Source organism: Dermacentor andersoni, chromosome 3 (genome assembly GCF_023375885.2).
Source record: "Dermacentor andersoni chromosome 3, qqDerAnde1_hic_scaffold, whole genome shotgun sequence".
NCBI classification, from domain to species: Eukaryota; Metazoa; Arthropoda; class Arachnida; order Ixodida; family Ixodidae; genus Dermacentor; species Dermacentor andersoni.
This window is the reverse complement of record NC_092816.1, coordinates 44,682,235-44,706,028: the sequence shown is the minus strand read 5'-3', so window position 1 is coordinate 44,706,028 and position 23,794 is coordinate 44,682,235. Positions and strand designations below refer to the sequence as shown.

The window sequence follows — 23,794 nt, the reverse complement described above, 5'->3', positions numbered from 1 at the left end:
GGTCGATGAATACTTGTATACATACGCCCCAAACGGTGTAAAATTTTCTAAGAGTGTAGAGTGATCATCACTCTACACTCTTAAAGCCGTTGCACTTTTTGGGGTGTATATTTGTCCCACAACGATAATCGTCATCTGTCTCGCCCGTATTTCCTTTCTTGAAAACGCTGCGCTCGTTACTTTCCTGTCGGGAATGCTATGTCATGCTGATAACGCACATGCCGCTCGTTACTGGAAAGTAACGGGCTCGCCGCGTTAAAGGAAGGAAATGTGGACAAAACAGATGACGATTATCGTTGTGTGGCAAATATACACGCCAAAGGGTGCAACTGTCTTTAGAGTGTAGTGTGAAGGACAGCCTAAAGAGCTCACGGGCACAGCGTACTAATCACGGGCACGGCTGTCACGTGCTAGGCGCGGGCCAGGCACGTGCTTGCTCGCAGGAAGTGATATGTAAGAGCTGCGATAAATTCCCAAGTGTACATTAAATTGCAGTGTTGGACTCTTGCACGGCACCTTTTCATCTAGAAGTGCATGCTTTTGCCGTCCATGTACATCATACACTCTAAGAACAGTTTACACTCTTTGGCATGCGCCTTCTGCCACACAACGATAATCGTCATCTGCCTTGATGCGTTTCCTTTCTTGAAAACGCCACGCCCGCTACTTTCCTGTCGGGAATGCTATCATGCTGATAACGCGCGTGCCGTTCGTTACTGGAAAGTACCGGGCTCGCAGCGTTAAAGAAAGGAAACGCATCAAGGCAGATGACGATTATCGTTGTGTGGCAAAAGGGACACTCCAAAGGGTGTAAACTCTTCTTAGAGTGTAAAAGGAACTGATGACGTCATGAACGCCATTTTGAGCCCCATATTATTTTTCCTGAAAATGATAGTGCCAGCGAATGTCCACCAGGGCGCGCCGCGCGCGTGTCTAGTGGCAAACATGGCAGCTGTGCGTGGCGAAGAAACTGCGAGCGATCGAAAGAAAAACCTTTCTTACGTGATCGTTAACAATATTCCCAAATTATACCGTTCTGCAGACCTTCGTAACTTTTTCTCCGAGTTCATCGAGACATCGGGATTTGACTGCTTCCACTTCCGTCACCGTCCCGAAGTTCAGCAAAAGAAGGTAACGGAAACCTCGCGATCTGATGAACTTCGTAAGGATGACGACAGCTCTGCCCCATCACGTAAAACAACGACGTGCTGCGTTGTGCGCGTCCTGGCTGACCGCGTGGACGAGCTGCTTCGAATGTACGACAAGAAGCACTGGATCGGACGTGACGGACAAACGCTGCCGACGCGATGCTTCATAAGGAAGGTTCGAGTCCGAAACTGCGAAACATCGCAAACTCCTTCGTACTTTACCCGGGGAGAACAGAAGGCACTCAGAACCGAAGAAGGTGCTGTGTTGACTGAAACAGACTTGAATACGCTCATAGAACTTCGACCGCCTCCCGCGATGCCCAACGGAAACGTGGGCACACCTACGAAAGTTTTCCTGGCGCTTATTCAAGCCTGCAAGTTCCCGCCGTACCTGATCAAGAAACTTGGACTCGTGTTTCCCCGATCGAAGTCGCGTCGCCTGTACGGAAGTGTGCCTCTTGACTACGGAGACACTGCACGGAGCTCAAAGCGCAGGGAAAACAACGTGAAAGGTGGTGCCGAAGTCTCTGAAACGCCACTTGTGCGGACAGCGACTGGCACCGTCATATCCAGCGCCGCGCCCACGAGCCGATTGAAGAACCATGGTGACGCTTCGTTGAACGCTGAGGAGGAGCAGAACTTCGACGATGCGCAGAACAAGGAAGAGAGCGTAGGTGTTGTCGCTGTAGCTGGCGTGAATTATTTGTTTGGAGTGTTCAGTAGGTCGCCTCTCAGGTCAGTTCTTTCCTGATATTGCGGTACGCTGAACACGCTTTATGCTGTCGGATGTGGCTTTGCACTGGTACGAACACTGTGAAATCGCCTGCGTATTATTATTTTTTTTAGCAGGTCCAAGAAAAATATCACAGTGCCACATTTGCGTAGACGTGCAGTCGCTGCTTCGTAGTCAAAGCTGTCTGCGCTAGCCGTCATATCAGTATACCTAATCATTTAGTGTTGGTGACTTCCATGCGACGGTACTATACGACCTGCAGAAACAAAAACACACTATTTCGTAAGTGTGCTAATGAGCTTTGCGATCACTGAAATGATATCTTGTTGAAAAATGTGCAACATGCTGTACTTTCAAGCCAGAAAGGTTCCTGAAGCAACAACTAGTTTGAAAAGGCTCACATGTGCTGCACACCCTTTTCTATTTTTTTCTTTTTTGTTTATAACCAATGTGTACATCCTCTCTCTTGTGGGGCCTGCCCTCTTGTGCCACATGTGAACATGCTCTTTTTCTTTTAAACTGATGTCAACTTGTTTCCTCATTACTGTAAAAACAGTACTATGCTGAATCATAAAGCCATAGGTCTCAACAGCGGGAACACACAGCTGATTATAAGACAGCGGTATGTGGTGGTACGAAACTGAAAGTACCGAGGGTTTACTCAGACGTACACAAGTCATTGAAAGTAAGCGATTCTGCACTGTTTCTCATAAGTGTATGTGCTTTCTACTTGCCTTCATTTTTATTTTTTTTCCTGTCAAAAACATTTCTCGCACTAGCTACTTCCATTATTGAAAAGATAGTGTCTAAATTTCTAAATTTCATGTTTTGTGATACAGTTGCTTTTGTTCAGGCCAGAAATTGATTAGCATATCTGTCAGATTGTTTTAGTGTATGTAGAGCAAAGGGGAGATACCTATGCACTCACGTTGAAGAATTTTCAAGCAAGCTTAACATGAATTAATTAAGCAATGGATACAAATTGTGTGTTGCATGTGATACCGCCATTGCACCTTGCTGCAAGCTGTTTCAGCGATTCCTACCATTAACAGTGCTTCGCTTTTGGAATTTTTTCCAGGTAATTACGGAGTAGGCACATATTTTGTACCATTAATGTGACAGAGAATGTTCTTAATTGTATTTTTCTTGACTGTCCAGGATGATGAAGAGTGTGAGGAGTGGGACCGGCACGAAGCTCTGCACAATGACATTACATCCCAAGAACGGACTCGGGAGCGACTGTTTGAAGAGGAACTAGAAGTCCAATGGGAGAAGGGTGGTTCGGGACTAGTCTTCTATACAGATGCACAATTCTGGGATGAAGTGGAGGGTGACTTTGATGCCAAGACATCAGATGACTGGGATGTTGATATGAGTATCTACTACAACCCAGGTATGTGTGCTCTAGAGCAGTCTTGCAGAAACTGTCTTCGAAATCATTTTTTTGCATTACCAGGCTTCTGTGTTTTCATTCTAGACAAGAGTGCTTGAAAACGAAATATGTAGTGTTCAGCTTTCCGACTTTAAGGTCAATGCAAAAACAGCCATGTACCCAAATTTAGATGCGCGAATATCTTGCGCTGATGTCATTGTGGCTTGGCTGTATTGCTGGCATTCACTCGTGCAGCAATTCGGTCGACTTATCTCCAGCTTATTTCCAGCAGTGAATGGTTCACAATATGATGTCCATGACATTGTGTGCAAGCCCTACGCCCTTACAGAGGTCAAGAAAATTTGCTTTTGTTGCTTTATACCTGCTTGTAGAATGGCCTTAGTAGGGCAACTTGCATCATTTATTTTGATGCTTTAGCAAGGGACACACGCATGTGAATGGGATATTGGTGCTAAATGTTGTAATGCCACAAAATCTAGTCGTAGTTCCATGGCACCATTGTCCTGTCATGATAATTATTCTATAACGGAGTCTCTCATTGAACTTTGGACTCAGATGAGTTATCGCCATTACCATCATCATCATCATTATTGCATATAATTAGCACAGTTCATGATTGTTTGATAATGCCACACTGGATCAGCAGGGGAATTACCTGTCTAAGTGCAATAGTGAATTTTTTTCCACGTTTGTGCTTATACACAAAGCTGTTTTTCAGTTTAGAACTTTAACCTTGTCTCTTCTATGTTTGTGTTACTGTCACATGAAGTTCTAGTGGTTACAGGTTTTATATTGTGGCCAGGATCATCAATTATGCTATAATTCTTTATTCTTATATAACTGTGATGAAAGTTGTTTCAATCAGTATTATTCTGGGGTGCCCTGTTGCAGTATTTTTCATGGCCTCTGTGTTTTAAATGCGACATTAAAGCACAGAGGCCATCAAAACCCCATCAGTCATTCACACTAAGTTTTTGTGCAAGCAAACAAGCCGTAAAGCCAAGGTCATTGTTTAAACATGGTGAGATAAATACGTGGATGACAGCGCATACAAATTGTCATGATCTAGTACTCACTTGCCTGCAGAATCTGGAGACAAAGATGCACGAGACTATGTCTCCATGCTGCGCTTCAAGAGGTTGAGGGAGACCTCCGAGGAGATGGACGACGAGAACAGGCTGGCTTCTTTTGAAAAACACACAAAGGCAAGTACATCACCTTCCTGTTAAGTGCTATGGCCACACTACCTAATTTTATGTCCACTGCCAGATGAAGGCCTGTCCCAATTACTTTCGGTTACCCCTGTCTTGTGCCAGCTGATGTCGTCCTATGCCTGCAGGTTTCCTAATTTCATCAGACCACCTAATTCTCTGCTGCCCTAAACATAGTGTCCCTTTACTTGGCACTTATTCTGTTACATTGTAGACCACTGGTTAACTGCTGTATGCATTGCATGGCATACCCACTCTATCTCTTCCTTCTAATCTCATCTAAAATTTTGGCTATTCCCACTTGCTCATAAACCCACACCACTGTTTTCCTGTCCTTAACATAGCGTACAATTTTTCACTCTGTTACTTAATGTGTGGTCCTTGGGTTCTTTGTTACCCGCAAGGTTTCTGCCCCTTAGGTTAGTACTGCAATGTATTGATCATACTCTTGTCTTTTTTAAGGATAACAATAATCTGACTAATTATTTGGGAATGCCTACCATGCGGGTTCAAATCCATTATCATATGTCTAGAAATTTCCTTCCCGTGATTCAGGTGCCCTTTGACTAAATGGCCTAGATGTAAACATGCTCTTGCACAACATTTGAGTGCTGACATATCATAATCATCATCATCATCATCATCATCATCATCAGCCTGGTTACGCCCACTGCAGGGCAAAGGCCTCTCCCATACTTCTCCAACCACCCCGGTCATCGCTGCTGACATCATGCTGACATATAACTATCACCAATTCTTGCTGTTTTGCCAGGCTGTCAGGCATTACCATAGTTTCCTCTATATTAGCTGTCGAAACCTGCTCCTAGACTTTGCCGGCAACTATATGGGCATACTATAACTTTTTAGTCGTTAACAGTATCTTGTCACTTTTTTTACCAGGCATCTGGCTGAGTGGTTCTTTGCTACGTCAACAGCCCTCGAGCTGGCTACTGCCGAGTAACTTTTCCTAGTAAATGTGCGCATATTTGTATTTCTGTGAATTTTTCAACCATGCGTGTGTATTTCCTTCCTATTTGAGGTTGAAAAATTTGCTGCTTTATTGCAAGAGTTTTTGCTCACGGTCTGGGAGCAGCAATGTTGTACTCCATCATGCAACACCAACAGGAATACAGAAAAAATATTTTCGCCAGGTTGGATTAGCAGTGTGGATTAGCAGTGTGGATTAGGGATGTCACATGAATAGGCAACATGCTAGTTTCAGAGGAAGAAGTCAAGCAGGGCAGCCGATGTAATGCTTAGAGCAGATAATCAGTGACCATTTGTAGTAACAGAATACTGCATATTTGCACGTATAAGCCGCACAAAAAAAAAAGAAAAAGAAAAAGAAGCAGTAAAGTCGGGGGTTGGGGTTATATAGGTGTAGCTTCACGTCAGCATGGCTTCACATCAGCATGGTGCCATGAAGCCGCAGCTCAAGGCAAGGTCGTTTGCCAGTGAAAGTTTCGGTACGTCCTAGGGATCTCCACCCTCTCCTCACACCCGCGTGTTGAAACTCCCTTCTGCCGTCTTTTCGCGATAGCCCATTCTCCTCCACTTTTCGATACTTCCGGTTGGTGAATAGCTCATGTGGCGCCAGAGAACCAGGATTCCTATCACGATGAGCTGCACTCAATGGCAGTCCTTCACTCACAATGCTGCAGAAGTGTAAGAGTATCAGCTTCGCCAAAGAGGTGGGGAACAGAGCCGCTGGCTTAAGATACGACTTGACCGAGCCATGAATGGAGACTGTTTTCGCAGAGACTTGAGTGTTGTTGCGTGCAGTTGTTTCGGATCTTTAATTTTTCTTTCCAGATTGTTGTAAAAAATGGGAAATGTGTTGGAACAGTCAAGGGCAGAGAACAGTCGCATGAGGAAAATTTATAGGTTACTCCCCCAAAAATTGATAAAAAAAGACCAGTTATTTAAGCAAAAAGTGAACTTTTGCCTAAATAGTCAATAAAGAGAAAAAGTTTTATGTAAAGAAAAAAAAATTTTCACTGAAACAAAAATTGTTTTTAGACAGAAAATAAAATATGTATGTGCGTAGTGCTACATTTCCCTAGAACAGAGTATGTATAATGACTGGCCCCCACTTACTGTTGTACAAACAAATCTGTTTCCGTGGAAGTAGCTTTTCTGGCTACCATGTGTATTTTACCTACTCATTGACATGACTAATTTTTAGCTCAATCATACGTGACCTGCTGGGTGTGTGTCATCATATGCTAGCTTTACCCCTGCCCCACAGATGTATTCAATTTCTCATTTTTACCTCAAGCGCTACAGGTCAATTTAAAAGTTCTTTTATGTAATTTTGTCAGAACCTCTAGCAATTGATTGCAATAGCTCATGTATTGTAAGTGACCTAAAATGTTAAGTTGAAACTAATGCTGACAAATGCGAGACCTGCCAGTAAGGTGTTTGCTAGCTCCTTGGCCATGTCACGAGAAATTACTGAAATACTGCAGCAGTAGCTTTTGTGGGCTCTTTCAGCTCACTTTGTGTCTATGTTCCCATCTGTAGGACTAGCTACTTAACCTGACATTCATAATTACTTTTGGTAACTGTGGGATTGCATAGGTGTTTCTAAAGTACTTGTAACATCAGTAAAAGGGCTAACAGTAGTGATTATATAATTCTGGGGCAACTGTATTTTTTTTAACCGTTGCCATTACTGCAAAGCTGGGCTTTGTGTTAAATAATGAAATTTAATGTACAGCCTTGCAATTTTTGAACAAAAATTGGAGGACGCTTAAGCTTTGCCTTTAAGACTGGAACGCAATAGTATTCAAAGACCCCTGACTGCTTTTCATGCTTTCTGGCAACTGCAGCTTATGTAACCATAACGTTTATCGAGAAATGCTGGCGGCAAACGCTATGCACGAAGGCAAGCTTTCTGGCAGAAACACGGCCTCTTGCGCGAGTCGATCTCCTGTTATTGTTTCGCACTTTTAGTATTTCAGTCTGAAAAGAGCTAACATAAATGTTATGCGCTGTCGGTGTTATTTTTTTGTCTATTACATATGTTTGTGGGCTGCGGTTCTCAAAATTCTGAGAAATCGCTTTGTAAAGAATAAAAGACAAGGTATGAGCAAATTTGGTGGTAGAAGAGTGGTTGGGTATGCGTGGTGCGAAATTAGGCTGGAAATTCTTTTTGCCAGAGTGACATCTGACGCTGGACATGGGACACAGATGCCGTATCTTCTGCGACATAGGGCCCTTAGCACTATCGCATTAATATTGCACGAGTGTCGACCGCACCATGTGTCAGTGGCCTTGTAGCAATGAAGGGCGCTCCTAAAGCAAACAGCGCAGCAGGATACATTCGAATTAGAATTCACCTCGCATGGCCGCACATAAAGTTGCCAATATATCCGTCTCTCGGCACTAGAAGACCGCTAACACGCCGTACGACCACCGCTCGCGTGATATTGTTAAAAAATTGCAAGGGTGTATGTGTTTATCATGTACATTATGCAAATTAACTACACCACCAGCACACTTTCTTTAAAGCCTGTTAAGTGAAAAATGGTTAAGGGCAACTGGAAGAATCTGAATGTCACCACTAAAAGCTGAAGCTCCTTTTTGACCTAGTTTTAGGCTAAGCATGAGGTTTCCATAGCAACAACCTAATCATAGTGATTAGTTGTATCCTTGAGACCTAATAAAATGCTGAAGCCCAGTGGGCGAAAGGCTATTGCTGTCAACGGTAGCATTGACTCTTTGCTTCTGCACCCTTTTATAATGTTTTATCAATGTACAGGCGGTTGATTCTGCCGCACGAGAAAGGACATTGAAGCTGTTTTTCTGTTTTTGTAGACTGCTACACATGGCATAGGCTTCTTTTAGCTATTATAGTCGCTGATGGTAAAGCCCAGCATGTGTCTAACTCTTCTGTCTCTCTGTGGTTAGGGCTTTGGAAGTCGCATCCTGAAGCAGCAAGGCTGGAGCGAAGGTGAAGGTGTTGGTCGTACCAAGGAAGGCATAGCCGCTCCCATTGATGATCCTGGTCAACACCCCTGGGACAGGTCTGGATTTGGGTAAGCAAAATGCAATATGGACTTTTAGGAATGCATGAGTGGATCTTTAGCTGGGTGAAAAGTTATAAAAACATATATCTTTTCTTTTTTTGCACTAGAGGCTTTTGTAAATCCAGGCACAATATTGTATGCATAGTTCGGCTGGAGCTAGCGCTGTATACAGGCTCCGGCTGACCCAAAACCTCGTATGGGCTGGGCAAGAGCCACCCGATCATCCTTTCACTCAGACTGGGCCCTGGCAAAGCATCTTGGTTTGCCTCGGCATATTCAGGGTCTGACCTCAGAGCAAGAACTGTAAAGTGAAAACGGCTCACAAGACCACTTGTGTGTCGAGCTTGAACTTGCTGGAATGAATTATCTCTGCTCCAATGCATTTCTGTAAATTACTGGACAGGTTTCTAAGTTGGTCAAAGACTGGCTAAGATGCAAGGAGAGGCCCGCGAAACTTCAGACTGTATTGGCACTCTGTCTCACGCTGGCACAGTTTCCCAGTGCAGTTACATGCAGTACATGCAGTGCAGTACATGTACTGCGAATGCGTCATGCATTCATGGTATATCCAGCCAACTTAGTCCGGCGTGTAGGCTTGCCATGTTTGGGCCAGGTAGACGTGTTATTTCTACTGTCAATATAGGTCAAGCCCACTTCCATAAACGCGAGGCTCCTGGTGGGCTCAGACCCGGATTTCTGGCACATGAAAAGTACCGTCTTGCACCCCATCTTCTGGTGCCTTTTTGCTGCTAACTTCGATAAGTTTGATATTTTCAGACACTAAACACAGATTGCAGGAAAATATGGTGTAAATATTTTTTTTTGTGTGGTGGAAGGTTTCACGTAATGGTTTGTGGCATAGCTTACACACTGTGCAGATGAAAACGCAGTCAAGGTCTTGTTGTCTGCAACAATTTCACCTTAATCCTCACATTTTGAGTCTGGAATATTAGCGGCATATCAGTGAGATGTGTGGTGCCAGCTATGCAAAAATAAAAGAAACAAAAGAAGAAAGTAAAAGAGTGCCTGCTTACATCATGCCATTAGCCACAGGCAAATTTCTATAGCAGTGAAACTTCTGCTGCTCATATCAGAGTGGAAGGCACACTTTTGGTTTTATTTGCTGGCATGAAGTGCCACGAAACTGCATAACATTGCGTTTGCTTTGCACTTCCAGTTATCGAGGTGAGAAGCTGATACGAACCTTTACCAAGAGCAAGCGAAAGAAGCGCAGCCGTGGTGAAGCATTCATCTCGACAGTGTACGACCGGCCTCGGGAGACGGATCCACCAGATCCTCTGCTGCGCTCACATGACACCACTTATCTGCACTTTCGCAAATCATTCGTGAAGGGAAAGGGCACCAGTGAGGACTGAAATATTAACTGTAAATATTGTTTGTACATTTCATGCATAAAGCATGTTTTATCATGTATTTGTTCTCATTGTGTACATCCCTAGGCTCGTTGCAGTGTCTCAGAAGCACCAGAACTATGACACTATGCTGTCGTGTGCTAAGTTGCAGGCTTAACCAAGATCGCTGCATTCTGATGGGGTCAGAATGAAAAAGAAAATAAATTTGCAGTTTTGTTGAGAGGTGAAGCATTGAACACGATAGCAAGACTTGGCATGTTGCTCACACTCCTCACACAAGCGTACTAACAGTACGCGGAGATGAAATGGGGCGACGCAGCATGCGAGAGAATTGTTGCTACGCAGAAGGAACAATTCTAGCTGGATCTCACCTTGGTGGTTCACTAGATGAGACCAACAGAAAACTGTTGCCGTTTTTTCAATGCTCAATGAAAAGATTACATTTAGCTTGCAGTCCATTTGGCTCAGACCAGTGAATGTACCACGGTGCAGTATGCGCGGAGCTCCTCGGCAGGAGCACTAATGTGTGTGCAAACAATGCTCATGCCAGGAGCGGAAGCCAATCAAAAGAAGCCAGCCCTTGCTTCAGCAGAGCCGACTGGGCAAAGCGTGGTGGTGCGAGCACTTGGCTTCGTTGTTTTTGCAGCCAGACGCACTGCCCATCTCGGGCCACCTTCTAAACCTTTCACGCATGGGCCTCAGATGCGTTGTTGATAGCAGGACAGTACGGCAACAATGATGACAGTGCAAATGCACCTTAAGTGTCCCTGTAATTGCCATTGCAAAAAAAAAAAAGAAAAGAAGCCTGTGTATCAAGATATTATCAAGATTTTAGTACACACTAAAGGGACACTAAAGAGGGTTGCTAATTTCACATAGATATGCAACTTACTTTTCTGAGACATGAAAAATCTGTACTGCCACATGCAGAGACTTGGTAAGTTATAGAAGGTGCAAAAACGAAAGACATGCGGCAGCAACTTTGAACTTCTCGCGTTGGCTGCCCATGATGTCAGGCATAGTATATACAGTGTCTGCTCCAGACTAATTCTTTGATTACGACTTCTGTCTATAATAAAGGAGTATGCTGCATAAACCAAAGGCTGAACGTAGAGAGTTTTAAGAACTTTTCCTGCTAATATAGCTTGCAGTTTGTGACACAAACACCAATGTATTGGCACTGCTGCTTGTGCACAAAATTCAAAATGGAGTTGGCCTTTGTTTTCTCTGCTGGTAAGCAAACTTTTTCCACTAAATGCATTAGAACACTGTCTTGAAAGACTACTTTGTGTTTCTAAACTGTTTTAGAACTTGCTCTCTAGCTTCCCTTTGAAGAAACCTAAGTGGTCAAGATTAATTTGGATAACATTACTACAGCGTCCTTCATAGCTCCCGTCTCCTTTAGGGCATTAAAAGCCATCTGCAACTAAATTTCACTTTGGCTAAATTTCGTATAATCGAGTAGTATCTATCACTGAAGCAATCTTGGTAAAGTGACAGAGCTGGTAATTGTACAGCCTTTTTGTTAGCAGCCTTTAAACCGCACGTAAGCAGACTATTCGTGCACCTAGTGGTGTCGCTATGATGCAAATTCCAGCACGCCGCGTCCAATATTTTTCAGCGGGGCGCTCGGGCTGGCTTGTGTTTCCATGCCTGGAGAACCGGAGAGACTGCTAAGGTGGTACGCAATGATTTGGGATATTGTTGTATGCATGCAAGGTGGCACCGAAGAGAGTGCACGACAGTCGCGCAGTAAAGCACAACACAAGAGGGAACCTGTAGTAGACATGTCTCTCTTTTTTTATTTTTGTAAATAAAAAAGTAAACTTTCATCATCTTTCCCACTTTTGACAGCAAATCATGCCTATAGCAACACAGGGGGAAGAAAACACTGGAGCCAAGCTGTACAATGTCAAACATGCACCATCGGCATCGAGTGCAAATGCAGGGTGATGCAGTTCCCCCCCGCTTCCCTCCCCCTTTGGTGATCTACACACACAGTTAATTATGCACGTGAGAAGGGAGAGTGTGACACGCACAGATAGACAAGATAGTAGGACAGTGTCCTCCTCCATCATTCCACAAGCACTCTAGGACACAGTCCTTTGGGTGGCCCCCGAGTGTCCAGGAGCGTGCGACATACAGTGCCCGGCAGACATGGGATGCACAGAGATGTGTGGTTGCGTCCAAAGGCAGCGGTGTTTAAACGGCTACGTAGCCAGCAGTCTACAGTACAAGAGAGTGCTGTTGCTACTGCTTGAAAACAGTAAAACTTGTACAGCTTCAACAATTTTGGTTCGACGATAGTGTGTGGTTCACCAAACGCCGAGCTTGCGCACATTGCACAAGATGGGCTGGAGCCTCCGAGAACGAAGGAAGGGTGATATGATAGGCTTTGAAAAGCAAAATAGATGAATTAAAAATGGCAAATGGGGAAATTTAAAGCAACAGGGTGCAAAATTGCAGTGTTGTCTCGAACACACTGGCTGGTTTTTCGCACAGGAAATGGCTGTACGCTGAGGAAACGCAGTTCAGTGAGTCGTGGTTTTGACTTAAGCGGCTGACAATAACGTTTTGCTCATCGTTATTGTATCCATCAAACTTTACACAGTTATAGCAGCAGCAAATTAGGTTAACCATACGTAGTGTTCCTTTGCATTTTTTCCCCCACTTCTTGAAAAGCTGTTGTGCACGGTGGTGACCAAGACCAATGTGGGGCCTCACTGCACTTACCGTCAAATCTAAAGTGCACAGTAAACATTATGCAATTGCCTGGTAAATGAGGCTAGCTGTCAAATCACCCATGCAACAAATTTAATGCTTGGCAAGCTATGGAAATTTTAACTTGCACTTATGGCAAGAGTGATTTACCTTAAGAATATTGGAAACATGGATCAACACTGAATAAAAAAGAAGAGGGCAGGAATACAAGGGACAACAGGTGTGATCACAACACTTACACGTACCAACATTGAAACATTTCCATTATTGATGAGGAACACAGTCGTGCTGGAACACATTCCAAACACATGGTAAAAGTAAACTCTTATGTTCAAAACTTCTGAATTTTTTCAATATAGTGCTTGTCCAAGCATTCTGCTTACGCTTGGCCCTTGAAACTGTCTGCTTAGGCGCTGATATATATATTAGGGTCTCAGGTGCACGTGCGATTCAGGTGACAGCAGTTCTTGGTGAACAGAAATGGTAATTGCATTAATTGCATCATATATTAATTGGACTTAAATGACATACACAAGGTACAACCTCAATAACAAACAAAATAACTATGCGAAAAACAGCTGGGAATGGTAATGGAAAGAAAGCTAGGTCTCTTTTGCTCATCACGCGGGCAGCGGCATGTTATGGTAAATACACTTAGATGCTTTGTCTAGAAAGATGACAACAGTGTAACGTTGGTTAAGGGTATAACCACCAGCGCATAGTGTGTTCACGCCTAAGGGCTATAATAGACTATGAAAGTCATCCGTGCTTGGCAGGCCTGCCAAGATGATGTCCTCGGACTAGCGGAATCGGCACTTCAAGCATTTGTTCGTGTCTACCGTCATAAGCCACAGCGGTACGATACACTGACCTGCAATGTGCAAAACGACAACAAAGACAACCCAAAAATTTTTAGGAACGACCCTAATGAACTCGGTAGCTAACAGCTTCAACATTAACACGTGCACACAGCATAAGACGAAGATACCTTGTTAGAAAGCCAGTGCGAAAACTCGCCGCTTTGAGTGGCTTGCTGTCTCTAACGTCAGCAGAGAATCACACCAACTTATAGCCCACCCTATGCTACAAATAACCATGAGGTTTCCATAGACGTAGCCGTCAAGGCGTACATACTGAATGGTGCACAGCTGTATACACATGCCCACACAGCCACAGCGTTGATCACCTAGTGCTCTTACCAGCATGCTAGTACAAGTACAAGCTACCAGTGGGTGCTACATTATACATTGCACCATACCAGTGAAGCACCTTGAAGATCCATGTGTACTAACTTTACTGCCTAGTAGTGCTAGTTGTTCCACACTAATAGTACCATATTATACTGCAATCTAGACTGGTGCCTTTAACCAGTGTGCCTAAAGTACTTTGCATATTATTCGCTCATGATTAACCACATTCTATTAGCAAACATGATGAATTGCACTAGGCAGCTTCAGTAACTCTCCCCTTAAACATCCACTTGCAACAGGTTAATGGTTCAACTGAAGTAGGCAGCATATATAATACTGAATGAAATTTGACATACTGATATAGCAAAATTCCTGTAATTAAGAAAAAACAGCTTTACACAGTCTGCTTTACTTTTCTATGCGATTGTCCTCATGGCTTCACACATGTAACAAGACCATCACGCCAAGCAAACCATATGCTCTTGCTGTACTTTTAACCAAGCAGTCTACAAGGTCCATCTCGGCAAACCAGTAACATTCTCGGGCTATTCTGGCCAACAGGATGTAATTTATGCAATCACAGCAACTTTCAGAGTGCCAACCAATGGCTGCGAATCTATGCTTGACATCCCCAGTCTCTGAAGCCAACCAAGCACACAGACTAACAAAGACAGCATACTCTGAAGGTTCTATTCTCACTGGCAGCCGTGGACACTGACATGACTGGTAGCTCTGCAAAGTAATACCCACCACTGCAGCCACCTGTTGTCTACGACAGTCGCAAGTAATTCATCTGGCATGCAACACAAATAGCCAACAACACAGCCACTCTTTTCTGGAAGCAGCACAACACTCGCCTCTGTTTCTCTGTGGTCAATATGCGGTAACGATCATGCTATTTCTTAAGACAGATTCTGCACCTCAAGAAAGTTCTAAACCCTCTGCCAGAACCATGCGAAGACAATGAGCGTGCTTTTGGGGGTCCTTTTTCATATGCATCCATGACCACCAAGTAGACCTTGTCATTATTTCTCTCTATGCAACAAAAACACAAATAACTAAGCATAACTATAATGAAACATTTGATCTTAAATGATGTGTCCACAGGTGCATAAGCCCAAATGCTATAATTTTCTTGTGCTCAATCAACAAGGCAAAATTATCACTAACAGCTGCAGCTCTTACTTTGTATGTGACAGCCTCCAGTTTGACATATCCTAATGTACAGCTAACCTCAGCATAAGGAACACAGACATAAAAAATCTTCAAGGTAAATCTAAAATGTCTCTTGCCGATACGAGCGGGCAACAAATATATGCTTATAACAAATATTGGATATAACAAAGGTATTTTCATGGTGGAGGCGACTTCGTTACAATGAGGTTTGAGGGTATTAGACCACGGTTTTGTAATTATGCCAGTTGAGCCATTTGTGTCACCGGAACATTATTGAACAGGTGGCCCTCTATGAGGTGTTGGTGCTAACATAAATAAGCAAAGGCAGCCTAACTTAGTATCACAATATAGTTTGAGCATCCAGCGCAGAAGACAAGGCAAGGCAAAAAAACATAAGAACACTGACAGAGGAAAAGGTGCAGGTCAGACATTCACGTCTAAAAATACTATGTGCAGTCAAGGAACTGAAATGACACTTTTCACACTACTTTTGGTGTTCCTTTAACACGTTAGTGGATGCCATAACAATATCTCAGTGTCTAAACCTAAGTGCCCACTTCACCCTCGAATTAACAGGTTGAGATGGGTTTATGGCAATACATCAGAGGGGGAGGCAGTTCCAAGTAACATCAAGTTACTAAAAAGCAGAAAGGGTCTTCCTACATGTGTTTGAATATACACTGAACATAGAACTTCCCTCCTTTTTTTTCACAGCGATAGCTGTTATAGGTTCTTACAGCTCTCCACCATACACATGCCATGCTGAAAAGCCATCACCACCATGGTGGCATGGCAACAGTAAGATGAAACAATGAATGAAGACGCTGCATAAATTTTGAGAGTTTCATCATCATCATAATACCAGCTAATGCTGAGCAGATTTTCCAGTTAGGCTTGTTGGTTGTTCACTGTACCGGGGAACAGCACAGAAATCCGACAAAGATGAAGAGAGGTACAAAGAAGACACACACAGCACTGTACTTTCAGCAAAATATTTATTTTGCTGCTGCAGACGTTCTTATACTGATCACCACAAGAAGACACCTGCAGAACACCTGTTTTGTTGAAAGTACATCGCTGTGTGTGCCTTCTTTGTGCCTCTCTTCATCATTGGCGGATTTCTGTGCTGTTCCCTGTACCGCTTACGCTGCCTTGAATTCCTACTGTCCATCAGCAAACTTTTCTTGTCTGGAAGTATTGCCCATTACTAAAGCAGTGAAAAGCGTCATTTAACCTCAAGTACCTACGAAGAATATTGAGACCTACATCTGGCAACAACAAAGTTCATCCCTCGTGGTCCTCTGAAAAAATTTTAATTTAAGGAAATTCCATCTTGGGAATTTTTTATTGTATGGTCCCCTATTCAACAATATTCATTATGAAGCCTGCCGCAATTGCTCTTTCAGGTTAGCTGCGCTGACATATAAGTGTTATCAGGAAGGGTCCGACTTCAGTTGAGACATTGTGTATCAATGCCAGTCACCACCCCCTGAATTTAAGATGATACTGGCATCTATGTTGTGGGTGGAAACTCTCACTAAGGGCACTTGTTACAACCTTAATCTCTCCAATGTTGTGAAAAATGCACACCAAATAAAGCTTCATCTTCTTCCAATCTTCTGTTTTCTTACAAATGAGGGCCAACCCAGAAATAAAATTTTTCTTTTGCTTTCACATCCAACACTTATGTTCGATTATATATGGTACTTGTCTGTTTATACGCAATACAGTATAGTTGCTTACAGCCCAGATGGAGTGAAGAAAAACAAAGAACACAAAAGTACTCAAAAAGTTTTGTTTCTTCTGTTTTTCTTTCTTTCTTTCCTTTGTTTCTTTTGTCCGTGTGCATCATCTCCAATGACAAATGTTCACCACCTGGCACAGTAGTCAACCCTTCCAAGTTGTTGTTTAATTCTTAAACTGAGAGTCCTGACGTCTTCCTCAACAAATTTCATTACTTCTCACCTCTATTCCTTTTATTTTTCGATTTTCAGGCAAGCCTGTCTATAAATCACTGCACTGTACTTGACACTGACTCTTTCAGGTGATTACCAGAGCTATTGGTCCTGCTGCCCTTGGAATGCTGCAACCTTAAGCTGCCTTTCTGTGCCCCTTAGATTGTTTATTACACTCAGTACATCAGCCTTCATTGTTACATTACGGGAAATGCTGACAGCTCATACTCACAAATACATGGGCTGCCTACATTCAGCTATAAGGGTTCCATACCTCAACCAAGTTTTTTTCTTCTTCTCGAGAACGGATGGAGTGCCTACACATTAGAAAAATGGGAATTTGCTTAAGGAAGAACAGACATCCCTCTCAAGCGCATCCTTAAATCCATCCCATCCGCGAGGCAAGAAACAGCTCACAAGAATGTGGATCATGGTTCCAGGAGAAAAAAGGAAAAAAAAAAGCAATAAGAGCCATGCTAGGAAGCCAACATGCACAGTGCATACAAGTACACTAACAAATTACATAGCAGTGAACAGAAAAAGAGTGGTCTTTGTTACATAAACTGAAGAACAAGTCACTGCTTGCACAAGTAAAACAACACACTGAACTAACAGCTCCACAGCTTTTCTAGGACAGCACCATTAAATAAATAAATGAAAAAACATGTCTCATTACTTGTGTGATCTCTCGTGACGGCAGATAAAGTAAACAAGTGAGAAAAAAGAGAGAGAGAAAGAGAATAACACATTGTAATGTCTCTTAACTCACGCAAAGATGGCACTTGTATATGAGTTTTTATAAGATGCCCTAGGAACCTTGCTATCATGTGAACAATAAACTCATCTAAAACATGTAAACAAGGTTTCACCTCAAACAAAGCAACAAATAAAAAAAAGCAAGAAAAAATATTTTAGTGCTGTACAACATTTGGTGGTCTCTTAGAATTGGACACGTGGCACACTGAGATAGACGCATGGCTAAAAAGTCATGGCAGTCAGAATGCTTGTAATACTTGCATGTAAGGATTCAGTACACGGGCATTTTTAGCCTTGCAAATAGTGCCAGAGAATGAAAGAAAAAAAAAAAAAACCGAAAAAAAAACACCCGCATCGCAAAAGTAACGAACACATACGGGTTCCATTCACAACCACGAAAACAGAGTGAGTTGCAAAAAACTAGTGTGGAGTAGAGTTTTTTGTTTTGTTTTTCAATACAGCACACAAAACAAACAAACAGAATTCAAGGAATGCAACAAAGGAACAAACGTGGTACTTCAAGGAGGATGCATGCAGTCTGTTATTGTGCTAAGAAAGGCTCTTTGTTAGCTTTGCAGAATGCAAATAAGCTTCAACTGACGTTATAATACAGTTGAATCTCCCAGGAAATTATGAATTTTTCTCGAATTATTGGAAGCTGCGTAAAGTATGGTTCGAAATAAAGATATGGCTTATTGCAAGAACAGGTACACAAAATAGCATAAACAGATGTACAGCTGTTATACTTGTTACACGCTTGCATTTGTGGCAGCCATATAGAATTTGATGGCACCCACCAACACGCAGAGTAGCCTGAAGGTATGTTTAGAATATTTACTGACCTATATATGTTACTTTAATTGGCCGTTATTGGCCATATTCACTAGCTCTAGGAAGCCAAAAAATCTGACATGTTGGTAGGTTCATAATGCAAAATTGCATTAGCAAACAGGAAAGACACAAGTCTACAGAAATAATACATTGACAAGGCTGAACCTCCACTCTGACAAAATATGTTGTAGATTTCGCATACTGTGGGATAGGAATCCAACCAAACTTTTATGTTTGTCTAAATTAACCTGAGTTGCATATTATCCAAGTTTGAACAACCATAAATTTATGGCATCTGCTGCTTTTAGCACAGCCTACAATGGCAAGGAAATGGTGACGCCAAAGGAGTGTGCCATAACCACATTCAACCTAACCACATTCAAGAGCATATGCAATGCTGGGATGAAAAATTCCATGCAAAAACAAATCTCACAATCATGCTTCAGCTTTAGCATGCTTTGGCCGATACAGTGCAACATTGTACATTAAAAGGACCACTAAGCTGGGTCGCTAACAAAAGTAACAACATGATCACATTGTGTTTAAGAAGTTTCCGTCACAAATACTACAAGAATGATGGCTTGTAGTACATGAATATCTTTTGCATCACTATCATTATGGGTCAATTATTTCGGAATGCTTGAAACAGGCTAGTACTTTTAATATACAAAGCAGTTAATGGTTGAGTAAAGAACAAAGCAATGCCATCCAAGAAGTACACAAGTGCAACAGAGCCATAGATTTACTTGGGAAGTGTTTGCCTCCTGGAACAATCCAACATTTGGTTAAACTTCACTTTGTATTAATGCCCACTTAAACGTCTTTGCGTGCTTATGACAAACTAGCACAAAACATGCACTGCTGTAGTAATGGTTTCAGTCATACTTCTAGGGTGACGGCAAGACTTACGAACAAACATTCAAAACAAGATTGGCCTCAAAAGAAATGGTCATTCTAATTTGTCTCTGGAAAACGATGGCTTCTTTGAAAATCCATATGTTCAGCCTGAGTGAGAAGGAAGCTTTGTTGTGCAAACTTTATGATGAAGCGAAAAACCATGTTTTCTCCCGTATAAGACAGCTAGTAGTGGGCCTGTAATCTGTGTACAAAAGCTGTCCACAACTATGTGCACAAGCCACAGCCCCAGAAAAAAAATATCTGTTATATACCTTGAGTTATTACAGTCATTAATGCCCTTGCTTTTGCCTTATATAGAAGTACAGGGTGACTTCATGGCAATACGTTGTGCGCTGCCACGAAGCCGCACCACGCTACATCAGGTCTTCACTGCAATGCTGGCAGCCTGCTGTGAAGCCAAACCACAATGCAAAGCAAAATTTATGTACAACCAGCATTCGCATGCAGCAAAGTTAAGGTGTTTTTTGATGCTGGTGACATGGGTGAAAATACTATTAAATGTTAAACTGCCCTAGTTCGATACCCATCAGAGCCACGGCACATGTTAGTAGAGTAGGTGCTAATGTGCATGTGATGTGTGTCAATATAAACAACATTCTTAAAATAACTTTTGTACACAAACGTAAAAAACGAAAAGAGTGCATGTGTTTGGTTGCAACAAGTGCTGAATATGAAGTCAGGACCGTGGTAACAAGGAGCCTGACAACAACTCCTTATTTAGTTATAATAGTGACTAGATTTCTTGAGAGAGAGCATATGTAGGTTATGTAGCCTGAACTTGCAGCACCGACCATGTAAAACAAGAAACACTAGAATAAAGCTGCAAAAAAAGTGTGCCTTTTTTACACTTGGCTTTGGCATTGCACAGCATGGTATCTGAACAAACAGTTCTTCGAGCTTAATGGTATGACATAGAATGCCTTGAAAGATATCAAGCACTTTGCATTTTCTAAAATCATGTGACCATGGTCACATGTGTGATCACTGATTACACCAGCATCCGGGATTGCTGTGGGCTTCTATAGGCTTCGAGTGGACTAGTCTTTCCTGATTTTCAATCATCCATTAGCACTTGCAATCACTGAACAGCAATGACGGATGCACTAACTCTATCCTGTCAACATGCTCGCATGCATTTGTACCCCTGTTGTTTTATTTCTCTATTTTTCTCTTTAGCCATTTCTGACTAGCGTGACACAATAAGAAAACTTGCAGCATCCTTCCTATGTAAACAACTTAAGAAAACCTGTGTAACCCTCATAACAGCAAACAATAAAGAATTTCCTCATAACAGCTGGCAGCCAGAAACACTTATAAGGACACCACCATTACATTTGACACTTTTTGTACAATGAGCTTTCTACATTTTTCACATGCAACATTTAGGGCTGCTCAAAAAGGTTTGACTAAACTTGCCGCATTTGACATGCACACTTCTCAAGGTAAGAAAAAAAAAACATTCTCGAAAGGTCAACAATGATACTCACATTCCAACTACGTTTTGCACTAAAAGTAGGCCACGCGTGGAAGGGCTGGGGATGAAAAACACTGTGACCTAAGCACCTTCCTGCAAAAAAAAAAAGTCAGTGCCAACCACACCAACACTGGCGACAACAAGGGCGTTGCCTTGACATCGAAGTGATCATGGCCACTAGGCATCACACGGAGCACTCGCAGCATGTGTTGTTTGTGGCACTAGGCCATCAAAAGATGGTCATCTCACAACCTACGTCCAAGAAGGCAGGGTTACTCTCCTCGTTCGTCCTCTTCCCCGCCGTGAGTGCAACACATTCTTTCCTGTGTCGTCGTGCAGACTAAGCATCACCAAGGCATCGCAAAACGGGAATGGTGACAGCGCTCACTGCTGCCAAGATGGATCGAGCCCTCCGGGAAAGCCACAAAGCGTAAGTAAAACACAGTACACTGACAGCGATACTGTCACTAGGTGTAAGCATCTCATCTCACACCACTTTGTTCGGGTAGTGTTCCTAACTTGAAATCTTGATAGGCAGCAGAAAAATGGTGCCCCACACTCAAACCCTTTATCTTCCCAACGAGGAACAATCACGTGGTGGACAAAGCACATTCACCAAGTGCAACAAAGATTCTTGTTCTCAAAGTTACTTTGCGGTCGACATGCAGCATCCTGCGCTATGCATCCATGTAGCAACTTGTGCTTGCGTAAAGTCCTCAGCTGGTATTACAGCAAACACATCTGACGATGCGACATCCACCTTGTGTATCTTCCACATCTTCCTTGCAAAGCATTTCCTTCCTTGCGCATCTTGTCTATCCATAAAGCTTGCAGAAGCTGCGGCTCCAACTACGCTGGTCCTGCTAGCTGAAAGTGCATGATCTATCCGTCTTGAAAAGCAAGCTTTTAGCACACTGAAAGCCGGCATGCAAGTCCTTCCTACCAGAATCCAACTACACAGCCAAGCTTCACAAGTGATACTTCAACTCACAATAAGTAGTGCAGAGGTAATTCCATGCAGGTGCGTCGAAGCGAACTTGCACCTTCTGGAACAGGGAATATTCTTGAAAAAGGCGACGGTGAATCCTACAGATGTTGCTTGAGTGGAAAGGCAAAACAACCGTGGCGGTGCAGAAACATGGCATATTGGGTGATGGCAACAGTCTTGTGCACAGGTGTTCTTTCTAGCCCGAGGTGTGCTCTTCGGGTGCCTCGGAAGCATGGCCCAGCTCAAACCTATGGTGATGAACTGATGAGGAGACATGATGGCCATGATTCGTGGTGACGAAACGCTCTCACACTTTACTGCTACCCGAGCCAGTCTTGAGGGCACCACCAGAAGTGGAGGAAGGGCCTGGGGACGCCGGCGAGGCTGACAGTGGGTAGGAAGTTGTTCGCTTGGCCGAGCGTCGTCGCCTCAAAGCACTGGCTGGACCAGAGAGACCCTGGCCAGGCAGCCCAAAGCAGCCACGTGACAGAACCATGCGGGCATTGCCCTGGGCCGGCCGGCACAGCGGCAGGCCTGGACTCTTCAAGTCCGTCAGGTGAAGCGCGTAGCCTTCGGAGAGCACCTGCAGAGCAAAGAATAATTTGAATGACAAAAAAGAAAAATATTATTGGCCTAGCTGGTGTTTACTAAAGGACATATTAGATACGTAGTTATAACTTTCCTGCAACCTTTTTTCCACTTAAGGATTACCAGGTGACCGGAGCCGTGGACAGCAGTAGCAAACCTGGTAGCGACATCTTGTGGTGATTCGTCTAACTACAATACATTTGAAAATTGTGTTGTATGATTGTTCTCGTTGCAAACAAACCACAAAAGGACTATACAGTAATGACTATAAGACTAACAGCGTTGTTGCTGCTGTACACCACTTCCATCACCCAGCATTCCACAAACTGCAAGCTGTTCATGGACACACTAAAGCACTCTTTTAACACTGGAAGGATAAGGAATATATATAACATAGGCAGTAACTTGCAACTAAGGTGTTCAGGATACCAATGTAGGAATATATATATATATATATATATATATATATATATATATATATATATATATATATATATATATATATATATATACACACACACACACAGAGACGACATGTGCACAGAAAGCAACACTGAAGTGGCACAGCATGCTAATGTAACCATAATCGGTGGCTATCGATACCACAATGTTGCATCCTTCGCGTGTTGCCTCTCTGTACGTACATTTCCACGCTTGTGTCCCAAATAAACTAGTCGGAAGTTATTGCACAAATTATTTTTTTCTGTTCCTTACTGCCTAGTCATCACTCTATAGTGGTAAATGTGCAACGTACTTTGAAATGTCAAGGCCACTACTCAAGCCACCAATTCCACACCTTCCTTCCTGTGCATTGAGAAACTGAGAAACAGGCAGAAACAGGGAGAGCCTTACCGTGGCTACGGAATGTTGTTTCTTGGAAACTTTTCCGACAATGAATATCTGCTCTTTCACCATGCCAAGCGCAGAGTAGACTGCGATGTCCTTGGCCGAGCCGTAAGCAGCGTGGTAGACAATCTCCGCCTGAGGTGATAAAAAATGAGAAGCCCTTAGAACTATTACTGACAACAGTAAAAGCCACCTTTAAACTGCAGCAAATGTTCAGCCAAAAAAAAAGAAAGAAGACTGTGTTAACACAAAATGAGCGAGAATATGGAGATCCAGATTGCATCTTTCACATTATGGATATGGTGCTTCACCAATAAAGTTACCACAGCAGCAACACTCCCATTCATTTTCTTGGGTATATATATATATATATATATATATATATATATATATATATATATATATATATATATATATATATATATATATATATATATATATATATATATATATAACTTTAGC

At 42.8% G+C, this 23,794-nt stretch overlaps 2 protein-coding genes across 3 annotated transcripts in view; one reads left to right on the top strand and one right to left on the bottom strand.

The window, feature by feature from the left end:
• The first annotated feature begins 919 nt into the window (after nt 1-919).
• LOC126516527 (G patch domain-containing protein 3-like) lies at nt 920-9,950 on the top strand. 2 transcript variants are annotated; one of them, XM_055064113.1, is made up of 5 exons: nt 920-1,131; nt 3,040-3,274; nt 4,361-4,479; nt 8,398-8,525; nt 9,694-9,950. In XM_055064113.1, exons 1-5 carry the CDS (start codon nt 946-948, stop codon nt 9,890-9,892), a joined length of 867 nt encoding a protein of 288 aa, XP_054920088.1. In that variant the 5' UTR covers nt 920-945; the 3' UTR covers nt 9,893-9,950. The 2 variants fall into 2 exon arrangements, with proteins under 2 accessions (XP_054920088.1, XP_050022614.1); XM_050166657.2 differs by having other exon boundaries at nt 920-1,818.
• A 1,721-nt stretch (nt 9,951-11,671) lies between these two features.
• Nucleotides 11,672-23,794, bottom strand: part of rdgB (retinal degeneration B) — a 58,617-nt gene continuing 46,494 nt past the window's right edge. Inside the window, exons 19-20 of the mRNA XM_050166736.2 lie at nt 23,339-23,467; nt 11,672-22,481 (exon numbers count right to left, since the gene is read on the bottom strand). Of these exons, the coding sequence (XP_050022693.1) occupies nt 22,206-22,481; nt 23,339-23,467 (405 nt within the window). The 3' untranslated portion in view covers nt 11,672-22,205. The remainder of the gene's footprint in view (nt 22,482-23,338; nt 23,468-23,794) is intronic.

Coding starts and splice junctions, on each gene's coding strand:
- LOC126516527 (XM_050166657.2), top strand. CDS start 946: ATGGCAGCTGTGCGTGGCGAAGAAACTGCGAGCGATCGAAAGAAAAAC. Junction 3,275..4,360: donor GAGTATCTACTACAACCCAG/GTATGTGTGCTC, acceptor ACTTGCCTGCAG/AATCTGGAGACAAAGATGCA. Junction 4,480..8,397: donor CTTTTGAAAAACACACAAAG/GCAAGTACATCA, acceptor CTCTGTGGTTAG/GGCTTTGGAAGTCGCATCCT.